Source organism: Mustela lutreola, chromosome 7 (assembly GCF_030435805.1).
Source record: "Mustela lutreola isolate mMusLut2 chromosome 7, mMusLut2.pri, whole genome shotgun sequence".
Classification (NCBI taxonomy): Eukaryota; Metazoa; Chordata; class Mammalia; order Carnivora; family Mustelidae; genus Mustela; species Mustela lutreola.
In genome coordinates, this window is record NC_081296.1 from 38587514 (window position 1) to 38608682 (window position 21169).

At 42.2% G+C, this 21169-nt stretch overlaps 1 protein-coding gene across 2 annotated transcripts in view; it reads left to right on the forward strand.

Annotated features, from left to right (window-relative positions):
• The first annotated feature begins 487 nt into the window (after positions 1–487).
• Positions 488–21169, forward strand: part of ADPGK (ADP dependent glucokinase) — a 43280-nt gene continuing 22598 nt past the window's right edge. For both annotated transcript variants that reach the window (XM_059180457.1, XM_059180458.1), the window contains exons 1-3: positions 488–793; positions 7345–7570; positions 10738–10800. In XM_059180457.1, the coding sequence (XP_059036440.1) occupies positions 567–793; positions 7345–7570; positions 10738–10800 (516 nt within the window). In that variant the 5' untranslated portion in view covers positions 488–566. The remainder of the gene's footprint in view (positions 794–7344; positions 7571–10737; positions 10801–21169) is intronic.

The window sequence follows — 21169 nt, forward strand, 5'->3', positions numbered from 1 at the left end:
TGCATTTGTGCGTTTTTCTGATATTGCTAAAGGGAACAGCGCCCCCAAGAGGGTTATTTGAAGGCCTGATTCCGGTCGTCCCGCGAGAGGGATCACTGCGGGATCTCCCGTCTTGGCAGAGGCCTCGAAGGGCTGAAAGCCTCGGATGCCCTCGAAAGGGGCGGAATCCCTCCCTCCTCGCCTGCAGCGCGGGTGCCGTCTGAGCTAATTCCCCCAGGGAGAAAGAGGAAGAGTTAAGCCAGCGATAGAGGATGGACACACTCGCGGAGGGACGAATTAAAAGAGGGGGGACACTGGTGCCCCTCCGAACAAACGCACCCTCGCCCCTCTGGTGGGGTCCGGCTGGAGTCCCGATCCGCGTTCCCGCCTCTGGGCCGTGCAACCGCGCCCCCCAGCGCCAGCCCGGGGCACCCGGGGAGCGGCGCGGAGCCCCGCCCCCAAGCCCGCCCCTCGGGGGCCGTGGCGCGCCTGCGTGACGTGGCGCGTGTCTACGGCGGCGCACGCCGAGACGGAAGAGGCGCGGGCCGGGAAAGGAGCGGGCCGGCGGCTGCGGCGCCTCTGTCCCCATGGCGCTGTGGCGCGGCTCTGCGTATGCCGGCTTCCTGGCGCTGGCGGTGGGCTGTGTCCTCCTGCTGGAGCCGCAGCTGCCCGGCTCGGCGCTTCGCTCGCTGTGGAGCTCGCTACAGCTGGCGCCCGCGCCTCCGGGACCCGGCTCCCCTGAGGGCCGCTTGGCGGCCGCCTGGGACGCGCTCATCGTACGGCCGGCCCGGCGCTGGCGCCGCGTGGCCGTGGGGTGAGTGCCTGCGGGACCTGCGTCTTTGGGTCTTTCCAGGAAGTGCGGGTGCTTCGGGCCTCCGAGGGCCGCCTTGGAGGAGTTCGGGCGGCTGGGGAACTGGGAGGTAGAACCGCGCGGAAATAGGGTTTCCCAGACGTTGCCGGGAAGGCTTCTCGGCGCTGGTGTCCACGCTGCCTCCTTGGTGAAGCGTCGGATGTCTGGGACCAGCCCTGTTCGTCACTGCTGCAGGGACTCATCAGACTGCTTTTTTCCTCTTGCCTGGTCTCTGCGCCCCTCTGTCATCTCGGTAGGATCTAATAGCCTCTGCAAATCCCGCGCAGCCTGACACCCTCCTGTGCTAGTCTCCTTCAATCCTGTTACAGATCTTTTGGCGACTGCCTTTTTGCGGTCACACTTCGAAGACGCTCGCCCTCTTCTGAACGTCTTGAGTGGTGTGGTTCACTACCTTTAGCTATCGACTTTATCTCCCTTGTTTCTCCTTCTTAATACCGTAGTCTGGGAGACCGTCGCTATTGAAACTGCTCTCTCAAAGCTCACTGGTGATTTGTTGATTTTCCAATTCAGCTGCCCTTTTTTAGTCTTCGTTGTCAGCCCCGTGCAGTCTTCCACGCGCTGAACATGCCTTTCTCCTTGAAACTCTTTTTCTTCCCTTGACTTCAGTGACATTGCATATTTAATGTTCTCCCAACTCACAGGGCCTCCTTTCTTTGTATTCCTCATTGTTCCCTTCACACTAACTTTAAACCTTGTCTTAATTCGATTTAAATATCTTGCCATCACCTCAGAAGCATGATACAAAAGCAGACCTTCTATGAAGTACTCTGCTAGTTTTTGTGAGTGCTTGAGGCAAGGGTAGAGCAAAGTTATCCTGAAGATTAAACAAAATAATTGTGTAATCTTGCATGGTGTCTTCTGTAAAGAGCACACAAATGTTAGTATTTTTTTAATATTTATTTTGAGTCATCTCTGCACTCATTGTGGGGCTCATACTTAACCCTGCGATCAGGAGTTGCATGCTTCATGTACTGAGCTAACCCGGTACCCCATAGGACTCTTTTTTTTTTTTTTTTTTAAACCAGCATATAGTTTCTTCAGATAGTATTTCCTTTTATCTCTTCTCTCAAGTTCAGGCCCTTTCACCTACTTCCTTATGAGTTTCTTTTAGGTTTTGTTTGCTTGGTTTTTTGTTTTTAAAGATTTTATTTATTTTGTGAGAAAGTGCACAGGTGCAAGTCGGGGGGTGGGGTCAGGTAGAGGTAGAGAGAGAATCTCAAGCAGACTCCATGCTGAGTGCAGAGCCCAGCATGGGGCTCCATCTCATGACCCTGAGGTCATGACCTGAGCTGAAATCGAGTCAGATGCTTAATGAACTGAGCCATCCAGGTGTTCCTTCTTATCAGTTTCTTAAGTGTCCTCCCTGGCTTTATGGACATTCAGCAAGTATCAGCAATTATATGGTATGTGTCAAGTCTTTGCTAGGCTCTGAGGATGTAAAAATGGGTGAAGACAAAGTATCCACCTCATTTGTTGAAGACAGATATATTCATTATTAGTGTTTAGCCTGACATGACAGAATACCACAGACTGGGTGACTTAAGCAACAAGAATTTTCTTGTGGTTCTAGAGGCTGATAGTCTCAGAATGAGATCCTGACTAGCAGATGGCCTTCTTCCCACCACTTAAACTGTATGGACTTTCCTCTGTGCATGCATACTCCTGGTGTCTCTTCTTGTTATATGGAGATTAGTCTTCTTGGATTATGGCCTCATTGAACCTTAATTATCTCTTTAAATAGTCTTTATCTCCAAAAACATCCACATGTGTGGTTAGGGCTTGAACATATGAATTGATGGGGGACAGGGGTACACAGTGCTGTCGATGACAATTTGAAAAGTGCTTTCAGGATTCATGGTTTAAAAAAAAAAAGTCAGGAGTGCCTGGGTGGCTCAGGGGGTTAAGCCTCTCTGCCTTCGGCTCAGGTCATGATCTCAGAGTCCTGGGATCAAGCCCTGCATGGGGCTCTCTGCTCAGCGGGGAGCCTGCTTCCCCGCTCTCTCTGCCTGGCTCTCTGCCTACTTGTGATCTCTCTCTCTCTCTCTGTCAAATAAATAAATAAAATATTAAAAGTCAGCCTTTGTGTCCCAGAGGATTACTAATTCTCCATCTAGTTAGATCTACTAATGGATCTAATAGATCAACAGAGGAGTGGAGTAAGATGGGTTTCAAAAGTCAGAGTGAAGCCAGGTACGGGGAATGACACTAACTAGATCAACATTCTTACTGACACAGAGTTAATCCCTTCATCTGCATCTTTGCTTGTGTGTGCTTCCTGTGAGGGCTTCAGTATCAGAGAAATCTGGGTTTGAACCTAGGCTCTTCCATTTGTGGCCTTTGGAATGGTAGTCAACCCCCAGCTTCAATTCTTCTCAGCTAAAAGCAGTGTGACTACTTCCCTGTCTTACAGCGTTTTGCAATTGGTGTGGTCTCTTTGAAAATGCCTGTCTTACATTCAGTGCTTCCTAAATACCAGGCTGCTTTCTCTGTCCACAGTGCCATCCAGACTTCACCCCAGGGACCACTGCCCTTCTTTCCCTTTGGATTTTTCTTCTCTGCAGAAATGATTATGATTACCTCTTGCAGTATCTCAGGTATAGTGTTAAAAAGCTAGGAAGAACCTAAAGAAACATTTTGCAGATAATGAAGCAGCAGGGAGGTAATGAAAACAACCATTCTTGCCTCTAAAGAACTTGCAGTCTAGAGGGAGCACTGAGCTCCCCTTCTCCCACCCCCCAAGAGTCTCTGGCAGTAGGCCTAGAAGCCCAGGCTCCCCTAGCCTTCTAGTCCTTCCCCTTGTTTGGGCATTCAGCATCTGTTGTCTTGCTTTGTTTTCCAGTTATTTTATCTGTTTTTGTTTTCTCCAAACTCACACTATAATCTTAGACATTTCTTTCTCAACTCTGAAATTCTGCCTAAAGTCACATGAGCATAATTTTCTCTTCTGGTTCTTTTGCTCCCTTCCTCCTTTTAATATCCCTGAGAATAAAGCACCATAGGTGATGTGGTTGTTACATTCTTGGATGCTTTTGAATTGAGGGAAGAGCAGAGGGAGATTCTTGTTCTGATTAAAGTATAACTAGAAAGCACATTAGTTTGGTATCTGGTATGTAGATGTTCAGTGTTCTTTTTATTATGAAAAGCTACTGAATAAAAATTTTTCCTTTTTAAGTTTTTTTTTTTCCCTTAGTATTCATGACATGATGAAGTCGGGGGGGGGGGCAGAAAATATTCCTATGGTAGGTACATATTTTTAACTCAAAATTGGTTCTGCTGGGTTTTGCCTTGGGTTGCAAAATATGTTGAACATTATTCCTTTCCGTTATGGGAGGGGAGTTGGTTTTGTTTTGTAACTTTTTTTTTTTTTTTTTTTTTAAGATTTTATTTATTTAAGAGAGACATAGCGAGAGAGGGAACACAAGCAGTGGGAGAGGGAGAGGGAGAGGGAGAAGCAGGTTTCCTGATGAGCAGGGAGCCCAATGCAGGGCTCGATCCCAGGACTCTGGGATCATGACCTGAGCTGAAGGCAGACGCTTAACTGACTGAACCACCCAGGCGCCCCTTGTCTTGTAACTTTTGTAAACTTCTCCATTCTCATCTTTAAAGAACCAGACCATGTTCAAGGTCTTAGCGTATCACTGGGGATGAAGGTGATGTGTTTGTGCAAACTGCTATTTTCAGATGTGGGCGTCCCTCAGTGTCTGAACTTTTGCTTTCCAGACTCCGGACCCAAATCCATTGGAAAACATTTTCTTTTGGGCTGTTGGGTGGAAATAGTGTCTCTCACTATCAGAGTTTGTACTATCTGAAACTCGGGAACCTGCTTGCATCTGAGAGCCAGGGAAAGCTCTCCGATTTAAGAGTCCACCCTTGGGGCTCCTGGGTGACTTAGTCTTTTAAGCATCCGCCTTCGGCTCAGGTCATGATCCCAGGAGTCCTGGGATCGAGCCCCACATCAGGCTCCTTACTCAGCAGGGAGCCTGCTTTTCCCTCTGCCTGCTGCCTTCCCTGCTTGTGCTGTGCGTGCTCTCTTTCTCTGCCAAATAAATAAATAAAATATTTTTTAAGTCTATCCTTTAAACATCTAATGTTACATCCAGTAGAAATAAAGAACTGAAGAACATCCTATATGGGTGTTCCTATATGGGGTGGAATTGAGACCAGTTTATAAGGTATGCTTGGTTTATAATCAGTAGGGCTATGAAAGGAACGTTATTTTAAACTTATCATTAAGCACCTGCCATATGAATGTCAGTGTGTTTTATGCACAGAAAAGCATAGTAACTCTTTCCAATTGACCAGAGTATGTGCCTTTGTTTTAAAAGAATAAGAAAATTTGAGTATTTAAATTATGTTTGGTGGGGAGAAATCTTTTAAAGCGTGGGATCCATAGGGGAAAAATTAAAGAATGCTTATGATGTGGGTGCCGTGAGTTTGTCATTAGGAAAAATGTGTCTCTTTCTTGCCCTTGTAAACCTTGCTTGAGTGATGTCACTGATGTCTACCCTTCATATGAACCTTTTAAAAATTATATATTTTTTAATTAACATGTATTATTTGTTTCAGAGGTACAGGTCTGTGATTTATCAGTCTTAAACAATTCACAGCACTCACCATAGCACATACCCTCCCCAGTGTCCCTCATCCAGCCACCGCATCCCTCCCACCCCCGAACCTCCAGCAACCCTCAGTTTGTTTCCTGAGATTAAGGGTCTCTTATGGTTTGTCTCTCTCTCTCTGTTTTCATCTTGTTTGATTTTTCCCTCCCTTCCCCTATGATCCTCTGTCTTGTTTCTCAAATTTCTCCTATCAGTGAGATCATATGATAATTGTTTTTTTTTAAAGATTTTATTTATTTATTTGACAGAGATCACAAGTAGGCAGAGGCAGACAGAGAGAGAGAGGGGGAAGCAGGCTCCCTGCTGAGCAGAGAGCCCAATGTGGGGCTCGATTCCAGGACCCTGAGGTCATGACCTGAGCCAAAGGGAGAGGCTCAATCCACTGAGCCACCCAGGCGCCCCAATAATTGTTTTTTAATTATAAAAGTAATGCATGCTTCTAAGAATCAGAAATACATCTAGCGAAATATAAAATTCCTCGCCCTTGCCCATCTCATTCCTCTTAGAGTTTACCACCATTAATGAATTCATGTGTTAATTTCCAGATCAAGAGCTTTTTGTTGTTGTTGTTGTTGTTGTTGTTTTTAAGAGACTAGAAGGGAAACAGAGCTATAGTCTACACCAGAATCCAATCGTTTGGGCCTTTCTTATGAATGAATATACTTTCTGCTTTCGAAGAAGCTGCTCAGAATTACCCCTGGAAGCCCATCCATCCTTATCACCAGAAGCTTGTTGTTGGCCTACTGTGAGCTTTGGCCTTCTCAGAAGCTTCCAGCTGCCTGTGTGGTCATCTAGCCCCCCTGGCAAAAATGACATCCCCAGTAGGCAGAGGCAGGAATCAAGGTGATTGTGGGGTGGGGGACAGGAAGTCCTTCTCTAGGTACCCAAATTATTTGACCCTTCTCTAAGGGATGGCTTTTAGGAAAGTAACACTAAAAACATAAATCAGAACTTTTCTGGTTTATATTTTTATAGACAGGCCAAGCCAGACAACCATAGTGCCTTATAATTTGTTTCCATAGAGACAACTAGGTAGTGCAGCACTGGCTTCTCACAGGCCCTTTAAAGGTCTTGGTTTGGTCCACTGAACACCTGCCAAGTGATGAATTGTTACTAGGCTACAGATGTACCTCAGTCTTTAAGGCGCCACTTAACTGTTGAAAAGTTTCAGCTAGGAGTATTTAGACATTAGGTATTTAGTGAGTGTTACCACCATCCTAATGTGTCTTTGAGGGGAAGGTATCTGATATTTGGCCTTTGATCAAAACTTATATTTTGCTTACTTTGCACCAAGCAGTGTTTCTAAGCATATATTAATCTTCAATACGGTTCTATGAGTCTAACACCCACATTACACCGTAAATGAGGAAGTTGAGAAATTAAAGTGACTTGCCCAAGTCAGAAAGCCAGTAGGAATCCAGACAGTATGTCTCTGCCAACATTTTCTCAGAAATGCTGTATTTATATTATGATAATTTTGTTCTCAAATGCTGAGCACCTGTTTTCTCTTTGTAGCTAGCGTAAAAGTTTGCCACACTGAGGATGCCTGGGTGTCTCAGTTAAGCATCTGCCTTTAGCTCAGGTAATCATCCCAGAGTCCTGTTATCGAGTCCCACGTCAGCCTCCTTGCTTAATGTCTCTCTCTTTCTCACAAATAAATAAAATCTTTAAGGAAAAAAAAAAAAAGTTTACCATCCTGTAAGAAAGATTCCTGTGTTTCGATCCTAAGATGTTTGTCCAGATTTCGATCCACTTCCTTGGTTTTTCTGTTTGGATACAGTTCCTGGAAACATTTCTCTGTTATTAAATGCAGAGTAGCTTCCATGGTGCTGCTTCTCTTTTCTTTCACACTGCCTCTTTCCTCCTTCCTTCCAGAGTCAATGCCTGTGTGGATGTAGTGCTCTCAGGGGTGAAGCTCTTGCAGGCGCTTGGCCGGAGTCCTGGGAATGGAAAAGATCACACCATTCTGCATTCAAGGAATGATCTGGAAGAAGCTTTTGTTCACTTCATGGGGAAGGGAGCCGCAGCTGAGCGCTTCTTCAGCGATAAGGAAGCTTTCCATGACATTGCCCAGACTGCATCAGAGCTCCCAGGAGCCCAGGTCTGTTTGGTTCACCAGCAGTAAATTAAGATAAGGTGGGGAAAGATAGCTTTTTGTATAAGGTTCCTAGAAGCAACCAAGTAACTTTTCCTCAGTCTCTCTGGAGGGTGATTGTTAGGAATTCAGTTCTGTAGTATTTTCCCTTTCTGTCAAACTGTGTATCTGAACTTTTCATTAACTCCACTGTTTCTAGTCAGTTCAATTCAGCCAACATTTAGGAAGCCTAGTTACCAAAATTTTGGTCCTAGTTCATCTATCAAATTGCTCTTTTTTCATATTACCCAATTTGAAGGTAGTAAAGATGCCCACTCTTGTTTGTGGCTGATAAAGTGGAATAATAATATGGCTGAGTCCTTCCTGAGCAGGAGAATAAGGCTAAACACACAGAGCACTATTTGTAGCTTGTGCATGGACAAGGGAGTCCTGGATCCTCACCTCTGCTCTGGTGGCCCAGAGCCAGGTTCCTTACCTCAGCAATACTGATGCTTTGGGTTGGATAATTCTTTGTGGTAGGGGCTGTCCTGCACAGGTGAGATGTCAGCAGCATCTCTCGCATCTACCCACTGGATGACAGACAATAACACTCTCTTCCTTCCCTAGCTGTGACAGTTAAAAAGGTCATACTCAGTTGTTCCCAGGCTGGGGAGAAAAAAATCACATTGGTTGAGAAGCACTGGTCTAGATCAGTCGTTCTCAGACCTAAAACACAGAATCACTGTGGGGGGAGGTTAATGAAACAGATTTCTGGGCCTTACTCCCAGAGTTTCTGATTCAGTAGATGTAGGGTGGGACTCAAGAACTTAATTCCCTACTGGGAAGTTTCCTGGTTGCATTAATGCTCTTGTTTTGAGGACCTTGTTTTGAGAACCCCTGGTCTACAGGATAGGACCTGTCAGACCTAGGGGTCCCCAAGCCCACACGGTGATCATAAATAAAGCCTTAGGGCCCACATGGTTCTGATACTTTTTTAAGGTTCACATGGAGTAAGAGGCAGTGCTGGGCCTGGACATCCCAGGCCCTTAACCCCAGCATACCTTCAGCGACACGTGCCCTCACACCTCTTGAGACTGAATTTTGATTGTTTATTTCAGCGTCTGTCTACCCCCCACCTCCCACCCCCCACCCCCAGTTTTTCCTACTCACCTAAAATCTTGCCTTGGCTAGTCACATCAGTCTAGATGTGGTTCTTGCTAGGGGAGCTCCTTAATGCCATTTTTAATTGGTACTTTTCATGGGCCATTCTTTATGGCCACTTTTATTTTGAGAACTTTCAAGGTTTTAAAGTTCTTTTTGCTTTTGAATCTTCCCATTTGAACATTAAAGTGGGCATAGGCGTTACCCAGCCGAGTTTGTAAAGCAAACAGCAAGCTGTTAAAATGTCGGCTGCAGTCCTTTTTATAGCTGAGTTCACTAGTGAGATTCTGATCTTTTATGAAAGTATCTCAGTAGTTCTAACATGGTGACAAGTCTGCTGCTAAAAGTCTTTATTATCATTGTATTTGAACCACTAATTCAATTTCTATTCTCTTCTGCTTTGATCCTGCCTTTTGTTTCATGATGCAAAAAAAGATTTTTTTTCTATAAAGATATCTTTTTGATTGTCCAAGTTATTTCTTAAAAGTATGAGGTCTAAAATGCTCTCCTTACCTTCCGTGAAGGCAACACTTCATTTGATGTCTTTTCAAACTCCCTTAAACTATAAGCAGATTGATAAAACAGTAGTTAATAACTATTACATGAAAAATCTAAAATCCACTTCATAAAATCTTAATATTTTCCCTCAAGAATTTTAGTAAATTCATCTGGTCATAATAGTCAAATAAAAATTCATGCTAAAATGAAAAAGACCAAATTTTAGCCTGTATCTCACAGAAAGCTTTAAATTTACCTACAGGAAGCAGTTATTGTTTACCTGAATCTGGAGTTGGTCAACAGGAAGCTTAGGATGGAAGTGGTGTCTAGAATCTAGAATTGAATTGTTTAGTCTGTGCCTCTGCATGTGGTTGAGGGCTAGAAGGTAAGATAGTGGCGTTCCATCTGAGCAAGAGTATTGATTAGGCTTCTCAGTTTTCATAATGGAGCATCAGCCTTATCCTATTTGATAGGTGTCCAAAAGCATGTGGATCCATCCTTAGTCAGCAACATGGAATACCGGCCTTGAGTCATCTGCCTCTCCAGCACCAGGTCTGCAGCTGAAAGGAGTGGTGTTTAGGAGACATAGTTCTATGTTAGGACCCATTACCCTTAGACTTGCTCCTAGGAAAGCCTTTATATTTTCTAACACATCTTTTTTGAAACTTAGCAACAGTCATTTACCGAGCGCTTACTGTAGTAAGAAGAGAGCCAGTCCTGCCTTGAGGGAGCTAGTCATGTACCCAGATGATAGTAGCCCAAGTGGACAAGGGCTTTAGTGGAGTTCGAGTATAGGGATGGCAAGGGATCTCTAATCCTGTCTGGGAGGGCGGCTGTGGAGGCTGAGGTGGCAGTGGGGAAAGAGAGACAGCAGATATGACAGAAGAGGTGCATGCAGGTGATTCTTGAGAAGGAAGTGGGTATTTCCTAGTGCATGAGAAGGGCTGGGCATCCAGGAGAGAGGAATAGCGTGTGCTAAAAGAACAAAGACCGAGGAAGACAGGCTCAGAGAGCTATAGGCATGGTGTGGGAGGGAAGCACAGGAGAGGAGGTAGAAAAGAGAGCACAGGGTTGGGGGGCAGATAAAGAAAGGCCGTGTGCCTCACTTACAAGTTGAGTTTAGTTCACTGAAGTATCTATTGAATGATTTTTAGGAGGAGAGTAACACAGTCCTATATTCATTTCAGTAGGACTGTGGCACAGAAGATAAGATCTGTCCACATTTTTCATGTTTCCTTTATCTCTTCTAGCTTCCTGAAAGCTCAAGGCCAGATCTGATCTACAATTAAGGCAGTTACACTAATTTTCATGGTTAACATATTTGGGTTTTTTTAGCCTTTGTTTATAATTCATTGTCTGTGAACCTAGGAGGTTAATAATTTTATTAAAACTTCATCTGTGTGTTACTGTTGTAAAGTAGCCTCAAAATTTTGGGGTGGGAAATGGACTATAAATTAACAAATTAAAAAAATTACTAAGCTTGGGTAACATGGGTTGTTAAAATACTGTCTAATAACTTTGAAACTGTCTTACAGCACTATGTAGGAGGAAATGCAGCTTTAATTGGACAGAAATTTGCAGCCAACTCAGATTTAAAGGTAAGTCAGATTCCCAGATTAAAATCTGTATCTTTCACTAGTATTTGAATAATTTTGGAAGCAAGAATAAATATTCATTTTATGGACCACCTAGGATGTGCCAGGCCCTAGGTCTCTTGTTAGGAGGCAGTACGGTACTAGTGGGACAGTAGTAATAGCTAGTGTTTCCTCAGTGCTTACTGTGTGAGGAGAGTGCTTTGCATAGACAAGCTCTGTTAGTCTGACCCACATCTGAGGCCAGTTGGTGCTGTGGTTGGTATTGTAATTGTCTTGCTTTCCACATGAAGCTTAAGGCATAAAGAAGGTCATAGCTAATCAGAAATGGAGCTTTTCTAACCTAGAACCCTAGCCCTTATATTCTTAAATATTATATCACATGACAGTTGAGAGGATTTGGGCTGTGGAATCAGTACCTAGGACTAGGGAACACACTGATGAGAGAAAAATATAGTTGTCTGTATTGATGATCCTGGATCCAGAGTGTTGGGAAATGAAGGCCTTTAGATGGAGGTCGATAGAGGAGAGTGTCTTCAGGTCTTAAAAACCATTTGGTTTAAACGGAATTAAACATTACTGCTATATTCAAAATAACATGTGGGTGGGAAAGTTCTCTGCTATGAGTTGAATAGGGGGAGGCCAGCTAGGAGGTTTTTGCTCTTGCAGTATTGTAAAATGATTAAGATTTTGAATTTGAGCAACCAGAAGGGGAGAAACAGATGTGTCTGAAGCCTACTAAAAATGGACTCACTTGAGGAGTGCCTGGGTGGCTCAGTCGTCTGAGTGTCTGACTCTAGACTTCTGCTCAGGTCATGATATCAGGGTCATGGGATGGAGCCCCATGTTGGGCTCCATGCTGGGTGTGGAGCCTGCTTGAGATACTTTCCCTCTCCCTCTGCCCTGCTCCCACCATGTACTTGTGTTTGTGTGTGTGCTCTCAAAAAAAAGAAAAAAATGAATTGAGATAGAATCACTTGATGCTAAAGCATACATGAGGACAAAGAAGATAGACTTGACAAAGATGAATCCAGAGTAAACAAACTTGAGAAATGCAGAATAGATGTGGCTACTGATGACAGTGGGGAATCATGAGTAGTCCTCAAGTTTGTGGGACCTGGCCTGAAAATAGAAATATAGGTCAGGGGCACAGAATCAAAACCCCAGAGATACCCAGAAATACAGATAATCAGCTATTTGAGGAGGAAAAATGCATATGGAGCCACATTGTACACCAAGAGATAGATGTGGAGAGCATGTTAAAGTGTGAACAGTGGCATTTTAATAAGAATTAAAGTTCTTATAAAACATTGGGATTGGAAATACAAAATTTTTGTAGCCACTGTCTTTAAGGTACTAATTAACTCCCAAATAGAGATTGGAAGTTCTAGGACTGACTTTCAGAAATACTACCAGTTGATAGAAGACCAGTTATAAGCTCGTTAGAGCCAGGCTCTTCCCATCAGAATCCTGGTCCCCAAAAGGCATTCTCATGACCCTGAGAAGTAATTCTGGCCTCTGAGAGGACAACACCCCAAAAGTTCTGGGCAAATACAGGATTGACCTTTTAATATCGACCTCTTCAGAGGCCAGCATTTGCTCTTGGTTTCTGGAAAAGCCAGGCCTAGGACCAGTCCAATTGGAAGACATCCTGGTAAAGTAAGTCTGGCTTTGGTGGGAAATTGAGAAAAGAAAAGGGATTTTCGACACGGCCCTCATAACAGTCTGAAGAAGTAAGATACTAAGACCCTTTTGAGCATGAGAAAAGAGGTTAAGCAATGAGCTTCAGGACACCTAGCCTGGAATTAACTGAGCCAGGATTCAAGCTCTGGCTCTCCATGACCTTAACGACTCTGTACTAATCTCTCGGATTTAGTTTAACCTGCTGAAATGCTTCTCAACAAAGTGATCGTCTGAGATCAACCAGAGGTTAAGGGCTAGGTATTTTCCAAAGGTAATAATAAAAATAATAGTTAATGCTTACATAGTTCTTATTATATGTCAGGCACTGTTTTTAGTGCTTTGTATATATATGAATTCATTTAACTTTATGATGCCCTATAAGAGAAGTCTTATTATTATCCTCACTTTGTAGATAGGAAAAATGAGGCATGAAGAAGTTGTAACTGTTCAGGGTTGCACACCCAGTAAGGGGTGGAGCTGGGATTTGAACCCAGGTATTACAGCTCCAGAGTTCACACTCTTTTTTTTTTTTTTTTTTTTTAAGATTTTATTTATTTGCCAGAGAGAGAGAGAGAGTACACACAAGCAGGCAGAGAGACAGGCAGAGGCAGCAAAAGAAGCAGGCTCCCTGCTGAGCAAGGAGCCCGATGCAGGACTCTATCTCAGGACCCTGGGATCATGCCTGTAGCCGAAGGCAGTGTTCAACCAACTGAGCCACCCAGGCATCCCCAGAGTTCACACTCTTAATGGCCATGCTGTATTGTGTCTCAGAAGCAGTAGAGCAAAGGCAAATTTAGTCGAATGATAGAATGGAAACTGTGCAGGGGTAGAGAGGGCCTTTAGAAAATGTATTTATGGGGGCACCTGGGTGGCTCAGTGGGTTAAAGCCTCTGTCTTCAGCGCAGGTCATGATCCCTGGGTCCTGGGATCAAGCCCCACATCAGGTGCTCTGCTCAGCAGGGAGCCTGCTTCCACCTCTCTCTCTCTCTGCCTGCCTCTCTGCCTCCTTTGATCTCTGTCTGTCATATAAATAAATAAAAATCTTAAAAAAAAAAAAAGAAAATGTATTTATGTTGTTTAGCCAAGAATTAGGAATAGATACTGTATTTCGTCAAATACTGTTTTTGCATCTTTTGAAATGATTGAATGGTTTTTGCTTTTCAGTTTGATATGTGGTAATTACATTGGTTTCCAGGTATTAAACCAACCTGCATCCTTAAGATAAACCTCATCTGGTTCGATGTATTTTCATTTTTCATATTGATGGATTCCGTTTACAAAATTTTGCTTTAAAAATTTATATCAGGCACCTGGGTAGCTCAGTTGGTTAGGCGACTGCCTTTGGCTCAGGTCATGATCCTGGAGTCCCGGGATCAAGGCCCGCATTGGGCTCACAGCTCTACTTGTGGAGCTCTCCTTCTCTCAAAGAAATAAATAAAATCTAAAAAAAATTAAAATTGGCATCAATTTCTATGAGGTCTGTACTTTCCTTGTATGTCTGCCTGGTTTTGGTATCAGGGTAATACTGACCTTATAGAATGAGTTGGGAACTGAGCCTGGGTGGCTCAGTTGTTAAATGTCTGCCTTCAGCTCAGGTCACGATTCCAGCATCCTGGGATCGAGCCCAATATCAGGCTCCCTACTCAGTGGGGAGCCTGCTTCTTCCTCTCTAGCTCCCTCGTGCTTGTGTTCCCTCTCTAGCTTTCTCTCTCAGTCATAGATAAACAAAAATCTTTAACCAAAAAATAAAAAGAGAAATATTTTCTTAATTGTTTGTAGAATTCACCAGTGAAACCCTTTAGGCCTGGAGTTTTTGATGTGGAAAGGTTTTTAACAACAAGTGTGATTTCTTTAATAGATATGGAGAAATTCAGATTTTGTTTCAAGGAATTTGTCCATATCCTCTAATTTGGTGAATTTATTGGCATAAAATTGTTGTATTCTCTTATCCTTTTAAGATCTATAGAATCTATAGTGATATCTCTTATTCTTGATATTGGTAACTTATATTGTCTTTTTTTTCTGGGAAATTCATCCTTTTCTTGAAGTACAGTTGACACAGAATATTACTTTTAGGGGTATAACATAGTAATTTGATATTTACATACGTTACAAAATAACATGATAAGTATAATTATCATCTGTCACCATACAAAGATATTCTATTTTCTACTATATTTCCTATGCTCCCCATACCTATGACTTATTTTTTTTTAAAGATTTTATTTATTTATTTGACAAAGAGATAGCACAAGTAGGCAGAGCAGCAGGCAGAGGGAGAGGGAGAAGCAGGCTCTCTGCTGAGCAGGGAGCCTGATGTGGGACTCGATCCCAGGACCCTGGGATCATGACCTGAGCTGAAGGCAGATGCTTAACCGACTGAGCCACCCAGGCGCCTCTCTATGACTTACTTTTAAGTGGAAGTTTGTACCCTATTCCCTTTACCTTTGTTTGCCCATCCCTCTACCACCTTTCCCTCTGGCAGCCCTGAGTTCATTCTGTGTATTTAGGAATTTCGTTTTGTTTGTTCTTTTTTTTTTTTTTTTTTTTTTTAATTTTATTTTTTATAAACCTATAATGTATTTTTATCCCCAGGGGTACAGGTCTGTGAATCGCCAGGTTTACACACTTCACAGCACTCACCATAGCACATACCCTCCCCAATGTCCATAACCCCACCCCCCTTCTCCCAACCCCCCTCCCCCCAGCAACCCTCAGTTTGTTTTGTGAGATTAAGAGTCACTTATGGTTTGTCCTCCTCCCAGTCCCATCTTGTTTCATTCATTCTTCTCTTACCCCCTTAACCCCCCATGTTGCATTTCCACCTCCTCATATCAGGGAGATCATATGATAGTTGTCTTTCTCCGATTGACTTATTTCACTAAGCATGATACCCTCTAGTTCCATCCATGTTGTCGCAAATGGCAAGATTTCATTTCTTTTGATGGCTGCATACTATTATGTTTTGTTTTTCAGATTCCACATTGAAGTAAAATCAAATTCACTTAGCAGAATATCCTGTAGGCCCATCCATGTTGTTTTAGATGGCAAGGTTTCATTCTTTTTTATGGTTGAGTAATAACGCATTGTATATATATAACATCTTCTTTAACCATTCATCTGTCAGGGATATTTAGACTGCTTCCATATCTTGACTAAAGTAAATAATGCTGCAGTGAACATAGGGGTAGGTTTGTTTGTTTGTTTCTTTAAGTAGGCTCCATTCCTAGCACAGAGCCCAACAGGGCTCTAACTCATGACCCTGAGATCAAGACATGAACTGAAATCAAGAGTTGGATACTTAACAAACCGAGCCACCCAGGCATCCCATTATTCTTTTAGAATTAGTGTTTTCATTTTCTTTTCTTTTTTTTTTTTTTTTAAGATTTTATTTATTTATTTGACAGACAGAAATCACAAGTAGGCAGAGAAGCAGGCAGAGAGAGAGAGGAGCAAGCAGGTTCCCCACTGAGCAGAGAGCCCATTGTGGGGCTTGATCCCAGGACTCTGGGATCATGACCTGAGCCGAAGGCAGAGGCTTTAACCCATTGAGCCACCCAGGCGCCCCAGTGTTTTCATTTTCTTTGGGTATATACCTAGGAGTAGATGTGCTAGATCATACAGTATTTCTATTTTTAATTTTTTGACGAATCTCTGTACTGTTTGCCAGAGTGGTTTCACCAGACTGTTACATTCCTGCCAGAGTGGTTTCACCAGACTGTTACATTCCTGTCAGTGGTGCATAGCGGTTCCTTTATCCTCAACATCTGTTGTTTCTTATCTTTTTGATACTGGCCATTCTGAAAGGCATGAGGTTATCTCTCACTGTGGTTTTGATTTGTGTTGCATTTCCCTGATGATGACTGATGCTGAGCATCTTTCAGTGTGTCTGTTGGGCATCTCTATGTCTTCTTTGGAAAAATGTCTCTTCCAGTCCTCTACCCATTTTTTTTAAAGTCAGATTTTTTTTTTTGGTGTAAGATAGATGAGTTTCTCACATATTTCATTATTAACCCTTGATTCAGATACTTCATTTGCAGGTACCTCCCATTCATTGGGTTGTCTTTTCATTCTGTTGATAATTTCTTTTGCTATGCAAAACTTTTTAAAGGTTTTTAAAAATTTATTTATTTGACAGAGATCACAAGTTGGGGGGGGGGCAAGCTTCCCGCTGAGCAGAGAGCTCTATGCGAGGCTCCATTCCAGGACCCTGAGATCATGACCTGAGCCAAAGGCAGAGGTTTTAACCTAGTGAGCCACCCAGGTGCCCTGATGCAAAACTTTTTAGATTCATCTAGTCCCACTTGTTTATTTTTGCTTTTGTTGCCCTTGACTGAGGAGATAAATCAAAAAAATACTGCTTAGAATGATGCCCAAGAACTTATTGTCTGTTTTAGGAGTTTTATGGTTTCAGAACTTAGAAGAACTAAATGTAGTTCCTTTTGGATATGATGGAAGAAAGTGGCTGAGTTCCATTCTTTTGCAGGTAGATGTCCAGTTCCCTCAACTAATTTATTGAAGGAACTGTCTTTTCTCCATTGTATATTCTTGCCTCCTTTGTCATTGAATGGCCATATAAGCATGGGTTCATTTCTGGGCTTTCTGTTTTGTTCCATTGATCTTTTATGCCAGTACCATACTGTTTCAATTACTATAGTATTGTGTAATGTAGCCTGAAAGCTGGGAGTGTGAGCCTCCAGCTTTGTTATTCTTTCTTGAAATTGCTTTAGCTATTCATGGTCTTTTCTGATACCATATAAATTTTAGTATTATTTGTTCTTAGTTCTGTGAAAACATGTTCTTGGTACTTCAGTAGGGATCGCACTGAATCTGTAGATTGCTTTGGGTAGTATGGACATTTTAACAATATTAATTTTTCCAGTCCAAGAGCATGGTATGTCTTTGTATTTATTTGTGTCATCTTTGATTTCTTTCTTCACTTACGGTTTTCAGAGTACAGGTTCTTCACCTCCTTGGTTAAATTGATTCCTAGACATTTTATTCTTTATAATGATTCACTTTCTTCTTTTTTAACTTTTTTTTTTAACATTTTTTAACATTTTATTTATCTACTTATTGTGAGAGAGAGGAAGAGCACAAGCAGGGGGCAGCAGGCAGAGGGAGAGGTAGGCTCCACCCTGAGCAGGAAGACTGATGTAGGACTCAGCTCAATCCTAGGACCTGAGCCAAAGCCAGAGGCTTAACCGGCTGAGCCACCCAGGTATCCTAACATTTTATTCTTTCTTTTTTTAATTTTTTATTTTTTTTTAATAAACATATAATGTATTTTTATCCCCAGGGGTACAGGTCTGTGAATCGCCAGGTTTACACGTTTCACAGCACTCACCATAGCACATACCCTACCCAATGTCCATAACCCCACCACCCTCTCCCTCCCCCCTCCCCCAGCAACCCTCAGTTTGTTTTGTGAGATTAACAGTCTCTTATGGTTTATCTCTTTCCCGATCCCATCTTGTTTTATTTATTCTTTTGCTACCCCCCAGACCCCCCATGTTGCATCTCCACTTCCTCATATCAGGGAGATCATATGATAGTTGTCTTTTTCCGATTGACTTATTTCGCTAAGCACAATACCCTCTAGTTCCATCCACTTCGTGGCAAATGGCAAGATTTCATTTCCTTTGATGGCTGCATAGTATTCCATTGCATATATGTACCACATCTTCTTTATCCATTCATCTGTTGATAGACATCTAGGTTCTTTCCATGGTTTGGCTATTGTGGACATTGCTGCTATAAATATTCGGGTGCACATACCCCTTCGGATCACTACGTTTGTATCTTTAGGGTATATACCCAGTAGTGCAATTGCTGGGTTATAGGGTAGCTCTATTTTCAGCTTTTTGAGGAACTTCCACACTGTTTTCCAGAGTGGTTGCACCAGCTTGCATTCCCACCAACAGTGTAGGAGGGTTCCCCTTTCTCCACATCCTCGCCAGCATCTGTCATTTCCCCACTTGTTAATTTTAGCCATTCTTACTGATGTGAGGTGGTATCTCATTGTGGTTTTGATTTGTATTTCCCTGATGCCGAGTGATGTGGAGATTTTTTCATGTGTCTGTTGGCCATCTGGATGTCTTCTTTGCAGAAATGTCTGTTCATGTCCTCTGCCCATTTCTCAATTGGATTATTTGTTCTTTGGATGTTGAGTTTGCTGAGCCCTTTATAGATTTTGGATACTAGCCCTTTGTCCGATATGTCGTTTGCAAATATTTTCTCCCATTCTGTCAGTTGTCTTTTGGTTTTGTTGACTGTTTCCTTTGCTGTGCAGAAACTTTTGATCTTGATGAAATCCCAATAGTTCATTTTTGCCCTTGCTTCCATTGCCTTTGGCAATGTTCCTAGGAAGAAGTTGCTGTGGCTGAGGTCGAAGAGGTTGCTGCATGTGTTCTCCTCAAGGATTTTGATGGATTCCTTTCTCACATTGAGGTCGTTCATCCATTTTGAGTCTATTTTCGTGTGTGGTGTAAGGAAATGGCCCAATTTCATTTTTCTGCATGTGGCTGTCCAATTTTCCCAACACCATTTCTTGAAGAGGCTGTCTTTTTTCCTTTGGACATTCCTTCCTGCTTTGTCGAAGATGACCATAGAGTTGAGGGTCTTTTTCTGGGCTCTCTACTCTGTTCCATTGATCTGTGTGTCTGTTTTTGTGCCAGTACCATACTGTCTTGATGATGACAGCTTTGTAATAGATCTTGAAGTCTGGAATTATGATGCCACCAACTTTGGCTTTCTTTTTCAATATTCCTTTAGCTATTCGAGGTCTTTCCTGGTTCCATATTAATTTTAGGATTATTTGTTCCATTTCTTTGAAAAAAATGGGTAGGATTTTGATAGGGATTGCATTAAATGTGTAGATTGCTTTAGGTAGCATAGACATTTTCACAATATTTGTTCTTCCAGTCCATGAGCATGGAACATGTTTCCATTTCTTTGTGTCTTCCTCAATTTCTTTCAAGAGTTCTTTGTAGTTTTCTGAGTATAGATTGTTTGCCTCTTTGGTTAGGTTTATTCCTAGGTATCTTATAGTTTTGGGTGTAATTGTAAATGGGATTGACTCCTTAATTTCTCTTTCTTCTGTACAGAAATGCAACTGATTTCTGTACATTGATTTTTTTATCCTGACACTTTACTGAATTCCTGTACAAGTTCTAGCAGATTTGGAGTGGAGCCTTTTGAGTTTCCACATGTAGTATCATATCATCTGCAAAGAGTTATAGTTTGACTTCTTCTCTGCTGATTTGGATGCCTTTAATTTCTTTTTGTTGTCTGATTGCTGAGGCAAAGACTTCTATTACTATGTTGAATAGCAGTAGTGATAACGGACATCCCTACCATATTCCTGACCTTAGCAGAAAAGCTTTCAGTTTTTCTCCATTGAGAATGATATTTGCAGTGGGTTTTTCATAGATGGCTTTGATAATATTGAGGTGTGTGCCCTCTATCCCTACACTTTGAAGAGTTTTAATCAGGAAGGGATGTTGTACTTTGTCAGATGCTTTTTCAGCATCTATTGAGAGTATCATATGGTTTTTGTTCTTTCTTTTATTAATGTATCACATTGATTGATTTGCAGATGTTGAGCCAACCTTGCAGCCCTGGAATAAATCCCACTTGGTCGTGGTGAATAATCCTTTTAATGTACTGTTGGATCTTATTGGCTAGTGTTTTGGTGAGAATTTTTGCATCTGTGTTCATCAAGGATATTGGTCTGTAATTCTCTTTTTTGATGGGATCCTTGTCTGGTTTGGGGACCAAGGTGATGCTGACCTCATAAAATGAGTTTGGAAATTTTCCTTCCATTTCTATTTTTTGGAACAGTTTCAGGAGAATAGGAATTAATTCTTCTTTAAATGTTTGGTAGAATTCCCCTGGAAAGCCGTCTGGCCCTGGGCTTTTGTTTGTTTGGAGATTTTTTTTTTTTTTTTTTTTTTTAAATTTGTTCTTTTTTTTTTTTTTTTTTTTTAAAGATTTTATTTATTTATTTGACAGAGAGAAATTACAAGTACACTGAGAGGCAGGCAGAGAGAGAGAGAGAGAGAGGAGGAAGCAGGCTCCCTGCTGAGCAGAGAGCCTGATGCGGGACTCGATCCCAGGACCCTGAGATCATGACCTGAGCCGAAGGCAGTGGCTTAACCCACTGAGCCACCCAGGCGCCCCAAGTTTGGAGATTTTTGATGACTATTTCAATCTCCTTACTGGTTATGGGTCTGTTCAGGTTATCTATTTCTTCCTGGTTCAGTTGTGGTAGTTTATATATCTCTAGGAATGTATCCATTTCTTCCAGGTTGTCGAATTTATTGGTGTAGAGTTGTTCATAGTATGTTCTTACAATTGTTTGTATTTCTCTGGTGTTAGTTGTGATCTCTCCTCTTTCATTCATGATTTTATTTATTTGGGTCCTTTCTCTTTTCTTTTTGATAAATCTGGCCAGGGCTTTATCAATTTTATTAATTCTTTCAAAGAACCAGCTCCTAGTTTCGTTGATTTGTTCTGTTGTTTTTTTAGTTTCTATTTCATTGATTTCTGCTCTGATCTTTATTTTTTCTCTTCTCCTGCTGGGTTTAGGCGTTCTTTGTTGTTCTTTCTCCAGCTCCTTTAGCTATAGGGTTAGATTGTGTATTTGAGACCTTTTTTGTTTATTGAAAAAGGCTTGTATCGCTATATATTT